The following is a 14,949-nucleotide window of genomic DNA, read 5'->3' as shown; positions in this document are numbered from 1 at the left end:
GGAAAGGAAACTCCTGGATGCAAGCAGCTTCCCAATTGCCTATTTAGATACTATGTTCAATGCTCACAATTGGGGATCGGTCTGCATCGGGCATGGGAGTGGGGGCACTGTAGTGCATATTTGTGTTTCTTACATTAAGCTGTTCAGGACAGAACGCATCATTTCAAGAAGTCTTTTTCCAACTTAAGGAAGAGTCTTGCTTGCTGTCTGTTTGATAATTTGCTTTGATTTCAACAAAATTATTATTATCCTTTATTATTATTGTTGTCTTTTTACTCACCGACTCTGTCTGGTTCCAACAGCCAAGAAAGACATGTTGTGATTCTTCTAAGCAGATTTTCTTTTATTGTTCCTCACTTACAGACAGAATCTTGCCAAACTAAAGCAGGCTACTAGCCTCTTAAAATCTATAGCCTGGGAACTATTAAGGAGGAGCAATCTTCACCTTTTTTTTTCATACAAACTATCTAAACTGCAGGAGCCTTGGTGGTGCAGCAGACTAAACTGCTGTTATAGTAGCACTTAGTTGCCGGCTGCCTGCAATTACTGGGAGTTCAATTCTCACCAGGCTCAAGATTGACTCAGCCTTCCATCCTTCCGAGGTAGGTAAAATGAGGACCTGGTTTGTGAGGGCAATAAGCTGACTTTGTATAAAATAGAACACCGCTTAGGGGCCCCCCAAAAAACCCTACTAAGCAGGTATATACAAAAGTATGAAGGCTATTGCTTAATGCATTGTAAGCCGCCCTGAGTCTCCGGAGAAGGGCGGCATATAAATCGAACAAATAAACAAACAAACAAACAAACAAACAAACAAACAAATAAATAAATGTCTCTTGTTCCTCTGGAATGCACCCCCTCCCTCCTGAGAATTCAGACTACATTCTGTCACACCTTCTTTCTCCTGGAAGCAGCATCTGTAGTGGGGATGTCAAAATTAGCAAAATGGCAGGTGGAGTACCTTGATGCAAGTCTCTTGATTTATGTGTGACTCTCACAGAAAAGCACCCTTGTTTCCATTGTGACATTCTGCACACTGTCCTGCCAATTATAATCCCCCCTGTTGTGAAGAACCACAGAGCTGACCTTGGAGAAGGAATGCAAAGGCTGTTAGCAAAACATGGGTTAAACTGTGAAAAGAAGAAAAAGGCATTTAAAGCTGCCCCTTAAAGTTGGGAAAATGCTGTCAGGCTTTCTGTTACTAGCGCCTTATACCAAGAAAATAAAGTCCAGTATTTCTTATGGAGTCCTGGCCTGTTTCAAAGGGCTGATATCAGTCTTGAAATTTTGTATGCATATACTTTCCCAATTCTGGAAGAGGAACTGATTCAGCAATTTACTTTTCAGAATGTTACTGTCAAGCTTCGATGCTTCGACAGTTACTTATTGTGCTCAAATATTGGTTCTGTTCCATTTTATTTATTAAGTAATGAATGTACTTGAAACTAAGAAGCAGGGGAAATGAGGCTGAATATGTAGGAGTAGGTCCTTAAATAAACACTGGTAGAATTGTGTGTTAACTTGTTGAAAAGCTCCTTATGCTGGTTTTTCCCCCTCTGTTCTTGTGATTTCATGTCTTTATGGTAGTGTATTGTGATCATTTTAAAAATGTTTAAATTGGCCAAGGAAAGGTCTAATCTCTCATTAGAATTTCTATTTATGATCATTAAAAAGGGCCATCGTTCCCAAGATAAAACACGTTTAATGGTACATGGGCATATTTTTAATCTGGATCTTCAAATTGCAACTGAGGAAGTTCTGATAATCAATGACTGATTTGAATGTGTTTGAAGACTGAAGGAAATTGGCACACAATATGGCTGCATTGTTACATTATCTATCTGTTGATACTGGAGTTTTCAGTATATCAGAAGATCAATCATCTTCTGATATACTGAAAACTCCAGTAGATCGTTATATAATGATAGACAAAATGAAAAGCCTCTGCAAATCTAATTCAGACATCCTACCAGTTTAACAGATACCTATCACATATTAAACACTGGAGTAGCTATCCAGCAAATTGTGTTTGTACATAGTAGATATCTGTCTGTCTGTCTGTCTGTCTGTCTGTCTGTCTGTCTGTCTATCTATCTATCTCCATCCGTCCGCCCATCCATCCATCCATCCATCTATATATCTATCCATCCTTGCCTGTCTGTCTGTCTATCTATCTATCTATCTATCTATCTATCTATCTATCTATCAAATTCTGGCTTAGTAAAACACTTCAGGTATATTCCTTTATAAACCTCTTGCTGTAAGACTTCTACTAAGACATCTATTCTTGAAATCTGCTTGCTAGATCATTTTACAATATTTCTCTAAGGAAAACATTTATTTGGCTTGACTCACACTACAGAAAGCCTAACGTGTCAATGAATGAGAAATAACATGTGACCCAATACATTAATGGCCTCATAACACAGTCTGATTTGTGAATATCAACTAATAATGAACAATGACTTTAAAAAACTTCCCTCTCCTTTTCCATTTGTCTTGGAATTTCCCAGCTTCATTGTATAGAATTCAGCTTTGCCTGTTTTGCCGATAATGTATTTTTTCCAATCTATATTCTGTTAGATTGATCATAATATGAGTTAGCAATGTTTAATGACAAACATAGTCATGATAGTCAAGTTGTATTATTATTCATAATATTATGTCCACTTATCAAGTCCTTCCCAAGGACATGGGATAGGCAAATATGGAAGTGTGATGATGTTACATGTATCATCGCAGGATGTAAGCTGTTCCAAGTAAAGCTGCCTTTTGCAATTGACTGATGGTGATTTTATCAATGCCAGTGATATTCAAGCAGTGCTCCAATTGTTTTGGAGTTGCACACAAGGTGTCTATTACTATTGGTACTACCTTTGCTGTTTTTTGCCATAGTCGTTCTATTTCTATTTGCAGGTCTTTGTATTTTGTTATCTTCTTCAATTCTTTCTCTTTTATTCTGCTGTCTCCAGGTACTGCCACATCCATTATACAGACTTTTTAAAATCTTTCTTACCAACAATTATTAAGTTTGGGGTTTTATGGGGCAGGTATCTGTCTGTTTGAATTCTAAAGTCCCAGACAGTGGTGAAATCCTCTGCAGATTGCCACCAGTTTGCTGCCTGCGCGTGCACGGTGTGTGGCAAATGCACGCTGCGTGGCAAATGTGTGCTGTGCATGCACAGTACATGCTAAAAGCACACTGCACACACATGCACAGTGTGCGCCAAAAGCACACACATGCGCAGTCTGTGCCAAACGTGTGCTGCATGCGAATAAAGGAGGCTTGGGAACAGGTAAGTAGAACAGCAGGGGGGGGGAACAGCTGTGCTGCGCAATTCAGCTTCTCTAGAAAGCAGGATTTCATGCTTTCTAGCAAATATAAACTGCGCAGCACAGCTGATCCTCGGAAATACCAGTTCGCCCAAACTGGTAGTTTTTATCACTTCACCCAAACTGGTGCAAATCGGTAGCATTTCACCCCTGGTCCCAGAGTACTTTAGCTTCTTCATTTTCTGTTATTTTCATCACAACCACCACCTTCTGAGGTAGGTTGGGCTGAGAGAAAGTAACTGGCCCAAAGCCCCCCAGCTGATTTTCATGTCTTAGGCAGCACTAAGACTCACAGTCTCCTAGTGTCTAGATCAGTGTCTTAACTATCACACCAAACTGATCTATACTGTAATGAACCCATTCTGACTGAATGAGGAAGCCAGCCTTGACCACATGCCTGCATGGTGCTACAGTCTTATAGTCTCCTGGGTATAAATCATGTTAAGCTTAGTGAGATATGTTTTCAAATAGATAGTCATACAATGGACAGATGTAATGCATTGAGATCTTCACCGTTACAAGGATTTTTAAAAAACATATCCTCATTAAATAGATTTAAACTTTACTTCTAAATATTTAAAGCTCTGTAAAGGAGAAAAAATAATTTCCAGTCTGATACCACTGTGAATGTGTTCTGCAAAAACCTTTAATGACTAATTGTAAATCTACTTCCTTTATTTTTTTTCTACCTGTATCAGGATCTATTTGCCACAACTGACCAGTATAACATTAGCCTATTTAAAGCATCACACTTACTTATTATCTAGCCTCAGAATGGTGTTTTAGAAAGAGGCTTTGGGTGTGATTTATCTTTCCATTTCTTAATGTAGCTTTCTGCATGTACATGTTCTACATATGTACTCTAGTTGACTGTTTAGGAAACATAGAAGGATTAGGAAAGGAAAGTTACTTGAGAAATGCAAAATTAGCTGGTTCTACCATTTTCAAAAGGACAGCTGCTGTGAAAATATAATGTGGGTTGCTTATTTTGGCTTAGAGGGATTAGTGAAGAAAACATGGTTTGTTTAAAATAGTATATCACCATTTCAAAGCTTGACTTATTGTTAACCTACTGGTTGATCGTTTATTTATTTTTATCTCACCTTTATTACTTCATAGGTAACTCTAGGCAGTGAGTGCTTAATACTGTTTCCTCGTAAATTTTCCCCATAACAATAACCCTATGAGGTGGATTGAGAAAGAGTGACTGATCTGAGTGTCAACCAGCTGGTATTCATGCCTAAAGTGGGACCTTCTGGCTTCTAGACTGGTGCCTTAATCACTAGACCTAAATATTTAAGCATTCTGTGATAATGGACAAGTGGTTATATGTGCTGTATACACTATATCCTATATTTTACTGTTCTGAAAATAATCCCAAAACTGGATTGCAACTGCAGTCTAGCATGATGTCTAGATAGTAATTGTTTGTGGCTTAGTCCTGATTTGCTATTGTGCCATGCCCAAGTAACAGTAAAATAAGTCACCACAAACAGATCTCTGTGTGCCACTGGTCGACATCTGTGCATGGTCCAGATAATTAAAATTTGGCAAGCACAGAGGCCACTGCTCAGAAGACTGCTGTGAGAACTGAACTACATTTGTCTGAGATTATGTGTTGATAGTCTGGCTCTTCAATGTGACATGGTGGTCAATATCATCCTGAGGATAGTGGCAGATCTCTGCATTGCCGTAATTTTGGGACATGGAAAGAGCCTCAAATTGATGGTTTTGAATTATCTACTTTGAAACTTCTTTTTGTGTTGATAAATATATTATAATTATCTTGAATTATAAGGCAAGAGAATCACATTGGGACATGCAGAAGATCGGGTTGTTACCCAATACGATGATGGAAATTAATAATCCTGATGAAACCCACAATTATTATTATATGGAATACAATTATAATGTCACTCGGGTGGTTGTTTTTACTTTTATATATATAAGAAGATGTTTACTACTGATGGGGGCAGATATGATTGGAGATCTTGAATAAACTGTTGCATCCGCAAGCTATGTCACCCTATTATGGATGTTGGTTTTAACAATCCAGTGGAAAGACTTCAAGAAGATATTATATGGACTATAAATTTAAAGTTATTGTCTTTTCTTTTTTTATTTAGATATAATGGAATATATATATATATATATTTTTAAGTAGTGTGGGCAGTGAATTAAAGATATCAAGAATTGTTGTGTATGGTAAATTTGTAAGACAGTGGGTGAATAAGCTAGCTACAGACTGATTAGTTTAAGAAAAGGGATTTTTAAGTGATACATTTAGGGGAGTGGAGGAAATGGATAGAGTGGAATAAATGTTAAATTAGATTTTATGGGGAGCCCGCTTTGAAATGTTATTAAAGTAGGACTTATTGTATAGTTTTAAAGTGGAAGGTGGTTTTGAATTGTTGCAATAATGCACAGATATAAAACACTATTATGCTAAATTAGAGTTATTTTATAATAGTTATAGTATAATGTGTTTGTTTTTTTTTGTTTTTTTTTTTCTCTTCTTCTTTTCTGAAATGTATGGATAAAGGGGGATTTATAATACTTTTAGTAAGTAAAGGTCAGTATTTTGAGGAGGGAGTAAGTAATCTGTTATGAATTAGGGTTTTTTTTTGTTACGAAGAAGTCACAGGGGGGGAAGGGTGGGGAGGGGGGGTTAGGGAGAGGGGGGAGGGGGGGAAAAAGGGGGAAAAATTTGTATTTGAAAACCTTTTCAATAAAAAAAAAAAATGTGACATGGATATGAGTCTCTTTAATGTAATTGGAAGGAAACACTATCAATGCAGGATTATGAGAAACTTCGGTTTTTCTGCGCAAGAGTAATGCAGAAAAACCCAGCAGAGTCCATTTAATTCACAGATGATGTTCTACCAGTTTTGCATAGATCTTTGACAATTTCAAATCAAAGAAAGGCTTTAAAAACTTGCTGAAAAATCAGTTTTACAAAGAGAGATGCTTTCTTACATGAGGTGTCAAAAAGTGCTGTGATAATCCTCCCCCTCATAGCAAGTTGTCAGTGTTGATCATCTTGCCATACAGTTTCTAGTTCCAACTCTGCTGGATTTACAAGAAGTAATGATATTTATCCTATGAAATGAGTAGTCATCAAGCTATTTCTCTAGAGAGACTGTGGCATATATTAAGTAGAATTGGATGCTGGAACAGGGAGACAAATTCAGGTCACCAACTCAATTAACAGTCATAGTGGTTAGATTCACACGTTCATTACTTCATAATATGATTTGTTTTTGCTGTATCACACTTACAAACACATTTGTATAGCTTAGAATTATGTGCAATCCAGATCATTATAACTTGTTCAATAGATCATGGTTTTAAAATCTTGTCTTAGCGTTATGTGCTTATCTCTTAACTAATTCATTGTTCCCTTACTTTACATAAGATAATTTTCAAACAAAAAGCTGTCAAAATCCAAGTGCAAGGATTATAAGAAAGATGCAAGGAAAGTCTTTGGCATTGCATACTAACAAAGAACAATTGGGCAATAAGCTAACAAAGATAAAAATTGTCAACATTTGGCATGGTAAGATTCATTGTAATTGTATGTGACCTATATCATAATTGCAATTTTATTTAATTGCATTTCTTCCTTCCATGCCCTTATTTCCAAGTGTAGTTACTTCAATATTTTTCAGATATTCTGTAAATATTTTTAAATAGAAATAAACATCTATAGGCAGACCAGCTAAATAATTAATCTTGTTATTTGGATAATTATTTATCTTTCATTGACATTTGTATGAAACCTACTCAAGGAACTCTAGGCATTGGTATTTTTGGGGTGCCTGTGAAATATCCAGTGCAAAAAGCATCTCCTGTAAATGCCACTACAGGACATGTTGGGACGTGATGGTCAAATAACCTTTGTGTATCTCAACATCATCTACATTACCAATCCTTGAGAGTTGGACCTTGCAACTCACTGGGTTTTTTTCCCTCAGTTTACTGTATGTAATAATGGTAAGAAGACTGAACTAAGGCTTTGTCACTGAAATAAAGCAGAATTGGCAGGCTTTCATCAAAAGGAGCAGCCTTTGCTGCGTATTTATCTCATGTTTCTAATCCATGAAAATGAGATAAACAGGAAAAAAGGAGGACCATCATATCGGGGCTGCAAAGTTCCCAATGTCCATTAGGTGGCAATATATACCACCCATAAATACAGTAGAAGGAGTCTACTCCTTAATACAGTAGAAGGAGTCTGGGGAAGTCTTAGCTTGCTTGACAAAAATAGATGCCTAAAATAAGTTTTATGATTTTTGTACTCTCTGAATGCTTGGGATTACAACTCCCATCTCTCCAAGCAACAGAGGGCATTATTAGAGTTGTAGTCCAATAGATCTGGAGGACAATAGGTTGGGGAAGAAATAAAAAGTTCCTACTCTCATTTGAAAATGAAATGATAACTGTGTGATGTGTCTGCATTCAAGAAGGTGGAGCCGGAGGCTTCTACATGCAGCTAAATACTGAATGTGGGCTGGAAAGAAGAACCCAGAAATTCATATCACTTTGTTTCCTAAAGAGTCCTAAAGATACCTGAGCAAGATAGTCCATTAGCCACTCCTTTAAACTTCAAAACACCCTGGCAGAATGACGACATGATAATTTGCAGAGAACAGAGAGGCATTTTTTTCTAAATGACCTTTTTACTGAGGATTTTAATTACAATAATAAAAGCAAATACAAACTAAACTCAGAGAGAGAAGGAGAAATAGAAAATATAAAATGCAAAGGAAAAAGGAAAAAAAAGAAGTAAATTTTTAAAGAGAAATAAATAAGTGACCTACAATCTTCCATCTCAGAAAGTATAAACAAACATAATTCTTCCTCCTCTATAATGTTACCAATATTTGTTCTTCCCACAACACATTCCTTATCTATATGCAAATTCATAAATCATCAGCCCTAACCCTTTTCAGTCCTAGTGTCAGCAAAAAAACTGTAAAGCATTAACAGAGTTTTATAGAAACGTCTTACTTTATCTTTGGTCAATTATATATTTTTTCCTTTTATTTCTGACAATCTTAATGTTTAATTTAGTCAGATATTGTTGTAGGATTTTATCTTGGTTCAGTTTTTCTTTTTCCCATTGCAAAGGTTTCTTCAATGCTTTAGCAAACCTCTTTTGTAAAGGCAGTCAAAAGTCATTGTCTAGGCCATTGTCTAGATTTGTCATTTGTCTTTTCCACTTTGATTTTCAAAGCTTTTGAAGAAGAACCAACTTTTTTGTATATCCAGTGGAAAGTCTTTACCCAGGTCATGCTTTTCATTTCTCATTTGTGTTTCAACTTCAGATGCCTTCTCTGTCATATAATTCACACTTTTGTTATTACCCAGTATTTCTGGTTCTAATACGTTTGCTTCAGGAAAAATTGTTTCATATCTGTCATTCCTTCATTAGCGTCCTTTGGAAATAATCTCTCCATAGAAATAGACATCATCATTGATATTGTAGCTACTGGTATTTCAAATATTATTGTTTATTATTTATCGCTTTTAAAATAGTAACTGTAACAGTATAGGAATTAAAGATTAACATTCTCAAGAAAAGAAACCCACACAAAAAGTGCTTTTGAAAAAAGTTTTTAAAAATACAACAGAAAAATGAAAAATGAATACTTGTATATTGTTATAACTATAGCTATTGTTAGTAGTTACAATTCTGTATATACAGTACTTACCTAATATAAATATTATTGAACTGCATATATATATATATATATATATATATATATATATATATATGACACTTATATAACTATAATTTTTAATTTACTGTATTTTTTATGAGTTCCATATTTCATTATGCTTGTCCATATAAAGTCTACATCTGGAGGCAAAGTCTACATCTGTAATAGGTGGCAAGTGTAACCAAGTCTCCAGGCCATTGAGTGAATAGATTAGGCCATTAATTTACTTTTTAGTATCTGCATATCAAGTGGTTTTGACAACAAATATCTACAAAAACTCATACTATAGTAGTTTTTTTTAAAAAAAATTAAAGGATTTAACAAGTTGTTTTAGTATCTCAGATGTCTCAGAAGCTGAAAATCCTGCTGGTCCAAAGAAACTTGCTAATAAATATTATCATTGGGTTACATCTAGAAAATGAAATTTATCTCTTCATATATGTTAAAAATCACCTCTATTGTTTCTCATTTGCTCTAAAGTTTGATGTAGTGGTTAAGGTACCAAGCTAGAAATCAGGAAATTCTGAATGTTAGTTCTGCCTTAGGCATGAAAGCCATCTGAGTGATTTTGGGTCACTCAGGCCAACCCACTTCACAGGGTTATTATTGTACAGAAAATAGGAGGAGGAAGATATGTTGGATATGTTCACTGCTTGAGTTATTTATAAAAGTAATAAAGGCAGGATTTAAACAATCCAAATAAGTAAGTAGAATAAAATAATTTTCTGACATTGTTTCCAGAGGTACTAGAGTTCTAGTGCATTTTGATTCTAATACTGTCCATATAACCAAAGGTACTATATATTCCAAAGTTTCCCAAATCAGAAAATTAACACTAATTGTTGGCTCCCAATATTTAATATTTGATGACAGGTAAGCATGGCATATTCGGTAGTTTCTGATTCGGAAAATAGATTTCTCCGTCATTAACTGTAGTTGCATTTTCAATAAAGTATTGTCAGAATCAAAGAACCCCATAGTAAATTTCTAAACAAAGAATGTATTTTTTGAAAATATTTTCCATATACATGAACTAAGATTCCTGTCAGTATACTGTACATATAAATCTGAGAATAATATTCATTTTGAGAATTTTCCCTTTTTCCCAAAGGATGAGATTTAATGACTCTCATTATCAATATCTAAACCAATATCTTTCTATATTTTATTTATGTTACATGTTTATTTATTTATTTATTAAATTTCTATACTGCCCTTCTCATCTAAGTGTCTCTGGGGAGTTTACAGTAACATAATAAAATAATAAACACTTAACTAAAAGCACAGTGAAAGAGACATATTACTAAATATTACTAACCGTTACTAACTATTGTAAGAGCTGTGCTGGCGCAGTGGTTAGAATGCAGCATTGCAGGCTAATTTAACAGCTCACTCACTAGAGTGATTCTGAGCAGCTCACTCAGCCTTCCATCCTTCAATGGTTGGTAAAATGAGAACCCAGATTGTTGGGGGCAATATACTAACTCTGTAAACCACTTAGAGAGGGCTGTAAAGCACTGTGAAGCAGTATATAAGTTTATGGCTAACCAAAGTATATCTTTTGGAATGCACATAGAAATTTAATTAATCATATTTCTATGCCGCCCAACTCCCAAGGTTCAATGCATATCAATGCAGCATTGATATTCTTTAAATGAAATTTCACTTATTGGCATCGATTTTAATTTGGACCAGTTAATATAGCATCCTGCTATTTTACTAAAAAACAGTGTTATATTAACACTGGAATAATAGTATTAGGATTACAAATAAACAAAATAACATCATCCACAAATAAAACCAATTTGTATTCAACTGAGTGCACAGACTCTGCCTCAGACCTGTCTTGGCTGTAATAAATTCTGATTCCTGAAAATTGCTTATATAGGGCAGAGCTACACAATATTTTCTGGGATGGAAATCTTTAGAAAGTTGAGGTGGGGGGATCGGATCCAGACAAACATTAACTTTGATTTCATTTCATTTGGAGTTCAGCTGAATTAAAATGATAGTTAATAGGATTGCATTCACACCATGTATTTATGGTTTTTCTTTGCAATCTTATGAAAAATAAAATCACATTATAATGCTTTTGACAGTTTTCATCTGGGGCCGTATGAAACTTAGAGACATTGGATAACATGCAGAAGCCATTCTCTCTCTCCCCCACTCCCCTCTCCTTCCTGTGCTTACAAATTTGTGTTTACAAAAATCTACTTTTGAATCCTGCTGTCCTTGTAATCCTTGATATCACATTTTTTTCATCCTGTTAGAAAAGAGGGAGATTTCAGTCCAAAATGAGTGACTGCCATTGGAATCCAAGCTTTTAAACAGTAAAATTAAATAAGGTTTTGGCAATTGCATTGCATTTTATAAGTATATGTTCTGGCATGTGATCAATATGGAAAATCCAATATCTCTGTCAAAATAAATTTGTGTATGTGTCCCAATCTCTCCCCCCCTCCCTCTCACACACACACCTAGTCTATGGAAACCTGCAGACTGTTCCTTTTTCATTTTTATTTATGACACTGCCTCAGAAGCATTTTCTCTACTGTCCATCATCCTATAAACAGAATTTTTTTATTCTATAATATTTTAATTCAAATCCTGCCCACCCCCCATGAAACACCCAAGGAAAAAAGGTTTTCAATGTGTTGACACAGCATAAAGTCAATTAATTTGCTTAATTTCTATTGTTTGTGTAATTTACTCTGCCTTTTTATTTGTATTATATTACATCATTTATTCAAGGCAAGGAGGTAAATGTATGGAGGATTTGAATGCCTCACCCTTGGAGCGCAGGAACTGTATTTAGTCACTGCATGTCTGCTGAAATCTCAGAAGCTAAAGTAATTGCTAATAATCACTTCAGTTTCTGAGATTTCAGCAGACTTGCTGTGACTAAATACTTACGACTTCCCAACCATGAGAGGTAGAATTGTGTCTACTCCATAAGGGTCATAATTGAGGAAGCTGAATTATGTGCAAATCATCATCATTGTCTTTTCCTTTTGTTTTCCTCTGCTCTCCTGCAATCATAACAAATATGTATCCTTGTCTCAACCTCCTGAAAACCGTTCTTGCATCATCACAGATTCAGTTGCTCTGTGTTAGCTGCTGCTCTAACTCCAGTGGATTTCCTCATCCTCCTTTTGTCTAGTGGAATGTAGTCTGTCTCAGTATTTCTGACTGGGTTTTATTGGCATAACTTTCTCAATTGAAGCTGTTGAAGAAAATAATTGTTGACTAGCTGTGGTGACCTTCTGCCTGTAGAACAGCTGGTTTCCATATCTTTATCTTACCTTGGTATGAATCAGAATACTCTCTTGATGACAAGGCTATTCAAGAAATGGGAAAGATAGTCAAGACTGAGGTTGTTTACTGTTTATTTCCCACAAAGAATAGGATGTGAAAATGAGCAGTCAGTTTTCCTTTCTCCTGGCTCTCAGTTTGGAGCTGTAACTAATGGGAAGTGTTTTTTTTTTCCTTTCCAGAAGGACCTCCCTTTGCCCAGAAAAAGCAGCAGGTAAGTAAAATATTTTTCACTGATAAGAACATTCAGAGGGGGAATGATTGTAGCCTTGTTGTTTCTCCTATCCTGGTAGTGATCCATGCTGTCTCCCTAGCTGAAGAATTTATATAAATGAATGAAACCTGTGGTGACCAAACCTTCCCATAATAATGTTTTATGTGCACACAGTGTTTAAATTGCCTTGCTGTGTGCAGGATCACATCCTCTTTTCAGGCTTCACATCCTCAACAGAAACTGTACCTCAGCTTTTCCTAATCTGATATCCTCTTGCCTGAGGATTGTGAGAGTGGCAGTCCCAATATATCTGGAAAGCATAAGTTGAGCACAATTGTCTACGGTTGGCTTGATAAAGAATACAATGTGGAACTTTTAAGCACTGAGAATAACTAAAGGAGGAGAATTTTAACAGATGCAACAGAGGAGCCATTCTAATGTTATCCTTAAATGCCCCTACAACCAACATTCAGTATTTTTGCTGTTATTATTGGTTATTCTTTTAATTTTCCTTCCAGCCTGCCTCTGTCCTACTTTTATTAAACTTAGGTTGAATAGTTACTCCACATTGGGGACAAGGGGTCTTATCTCTTTACTGAATTATTCATCTACTTTTGAAGGTACAGAGCAGTACATTGAAATGCTACCCTGCCTCTTTGGTACCTCTTGTGAGTCATTGCTGAATGATGCTATTCCATGGATGTATGTGCAGCATATGATAGCCAAAGACATTGGTTGAGTCTTCTGGCTTTGCTGCTCATTCTTTTCAAGCTATTACTTGCTGGCAGGAACAGCACCCACCAGTAAGGACACTATGGCAGGAAGGGGTAAGTCTGAAAGCAGAATTCTGTCTGCCATTGCTCTTAAGGTTGATTGGCACAGCCAGGTATGGCCACTAATTGCTTCTTGGGAGCAGGAAGGCATGATGTTGCCCTCTGTGTGTCCTTAAGCTAATGGGAGGACCACCTCCATCTGTCTTTTCCTTCTGTGCAATAAAAATAATGTTTTACGATTTGTGCCAGTATAAGTAGTGCTGAGCGGTTTTCCTCCTGTGCTTTAAGAAAATCTCGTGTGTGAGATGGGGAGCTGTACACATCCAATAAATAAATAAATAGGCTGAGTGCATTGTGGCAGGAATGCTTCTGCCTCTCTGGTTACCCGTCACAGTAATTTTGTCCTAGGTTGCTGGGCTGCCTGCCCACTTCTGAAGGGATCGCGACTGATGAATCTCTGGTTTGGCTTTGTTTTATTGATATCACCTGTGGATTAGTGAAACACTTACAAGTTTATTGGAAGGCTCGTACAAAAAGTCTGGAAAAGAATAATGTTTAGATTAGATTAGATTAACAGAGTTGGAAGGAACCTTATAGGTCCTCTAATCCAACTCCCCGCCCAAGCAGGAGACCCTACACCACTTCCAACAAATGGCAGTCCAATCTCCTCCTGAAAGCCTCCAGTGATGAAGCTCCCACAACTTCTGAAGGCAACTTCTGTTCCATTGGTTGATTGCTCTCACTGTCAGAAAATTTATCCTTATTTCTAGGTTGAATTTCTCCTTAGTCAGTTTCCATCCATTATTCCTTGTCTGGCCTTCAGGTGCCTTGGAAAATAACTTGACCCCTTACTCTCTGTGGCAGCCCCTGGTCCTTCTCTTCATTAGACTAGCCATGCTCAGTTCCTGTAATCGTTCTTCATATGTTTTAGTCTCCAGTCCCCTAATCATCCTGGTTGCTCTTTTCTGAACTTTTTCTAGAGTCTCAACATCTTTTTTATAGTGTGGTGACCAAAACTGGATGCAGTACTCTAGGTGTGGTCTTACTAAGGCTTTATAGAGTGGTATTAGTACCTCACTTGATCTTGATTGTATCCTTCTGTTAATGCAGTTTAGGATTGCACTGACTTTTTTGGCTGCCGCTGCACACTGCTGGCTCATATTTAGCTGGTTGTCCACTAAGACTCCAATAACCTTCTCAGTCTAACAGTGGAGACCACGTATCCATAAAGACCCACTCACAGAAAGGAAAGCAGCACCCGTGGGAGGATAAAGAATTCTCCAACCAGAGGCCATGGTGAGCACATCTGCTGTGGCCAAAGTTGAGAAAGTCTGGAAAGAAATGTTTTAAGCCAGCTTTCTTTCCATCCACCTGTGCATGGAAGTCAAGCAACTTAAGGCTGCAGTGCAGAAGAGCCTAAGACTAGCTAGCACTGACTATGTTATCTAGTTGAGTAGTGAAACATCTGCAAAACCCCTCACAAAGCTCAGAGAGCACCAAGGACCCCACAGTTCAACCCTAATTTACACATATTCTGTTCTATTGGAGCCTTAGACTCCATGCTGGCACACACAAGCATCATGAACATAAT

The 14,949-nt window shown here is 36.6% G+C and overlaps 1 protein-coding gene across 1 annotated transcript in view; it reads left to right on the top strand.

The window, feature by feature from the left end:
- MAST1 (microtubule associated serine/threonine kinase 1) overlaps nt 1–14,949 on the top strand; it is an 83,972-nt gene that overhangs the window by 6,928 nt on the left and 62,095 nt on the right. The window contains exon 2 of the mRNA XM_060683445.2: nt 12,554–12,585. Coding sequence (XP_060539428.1) covers nt 12,554–12,585 — 32 coding nt within the window. The remainder of the gene's footprint in view (nt 1–12,553; nt 12,586–14,949) is intronic.

The sequence above is a fragment of the Pantherophis guttatus genome, chromosome 2, assembly GCF_059756535.1.
Source record: "Pantherophis guttatus breed Tessera chromosome 2, ASM5975653v1, whole genome shotgun sequence".
NCBI lineage: Eukaryota > Metazoa > Chordata > Lepidosauria > Squamata > Colubridae > Pantherophis > Pantherophis guttatus.
Note: the sequence above shows the minus strand (reverse complement) of the source record. Positions and strands in the feature narration are given on the sequence as shown.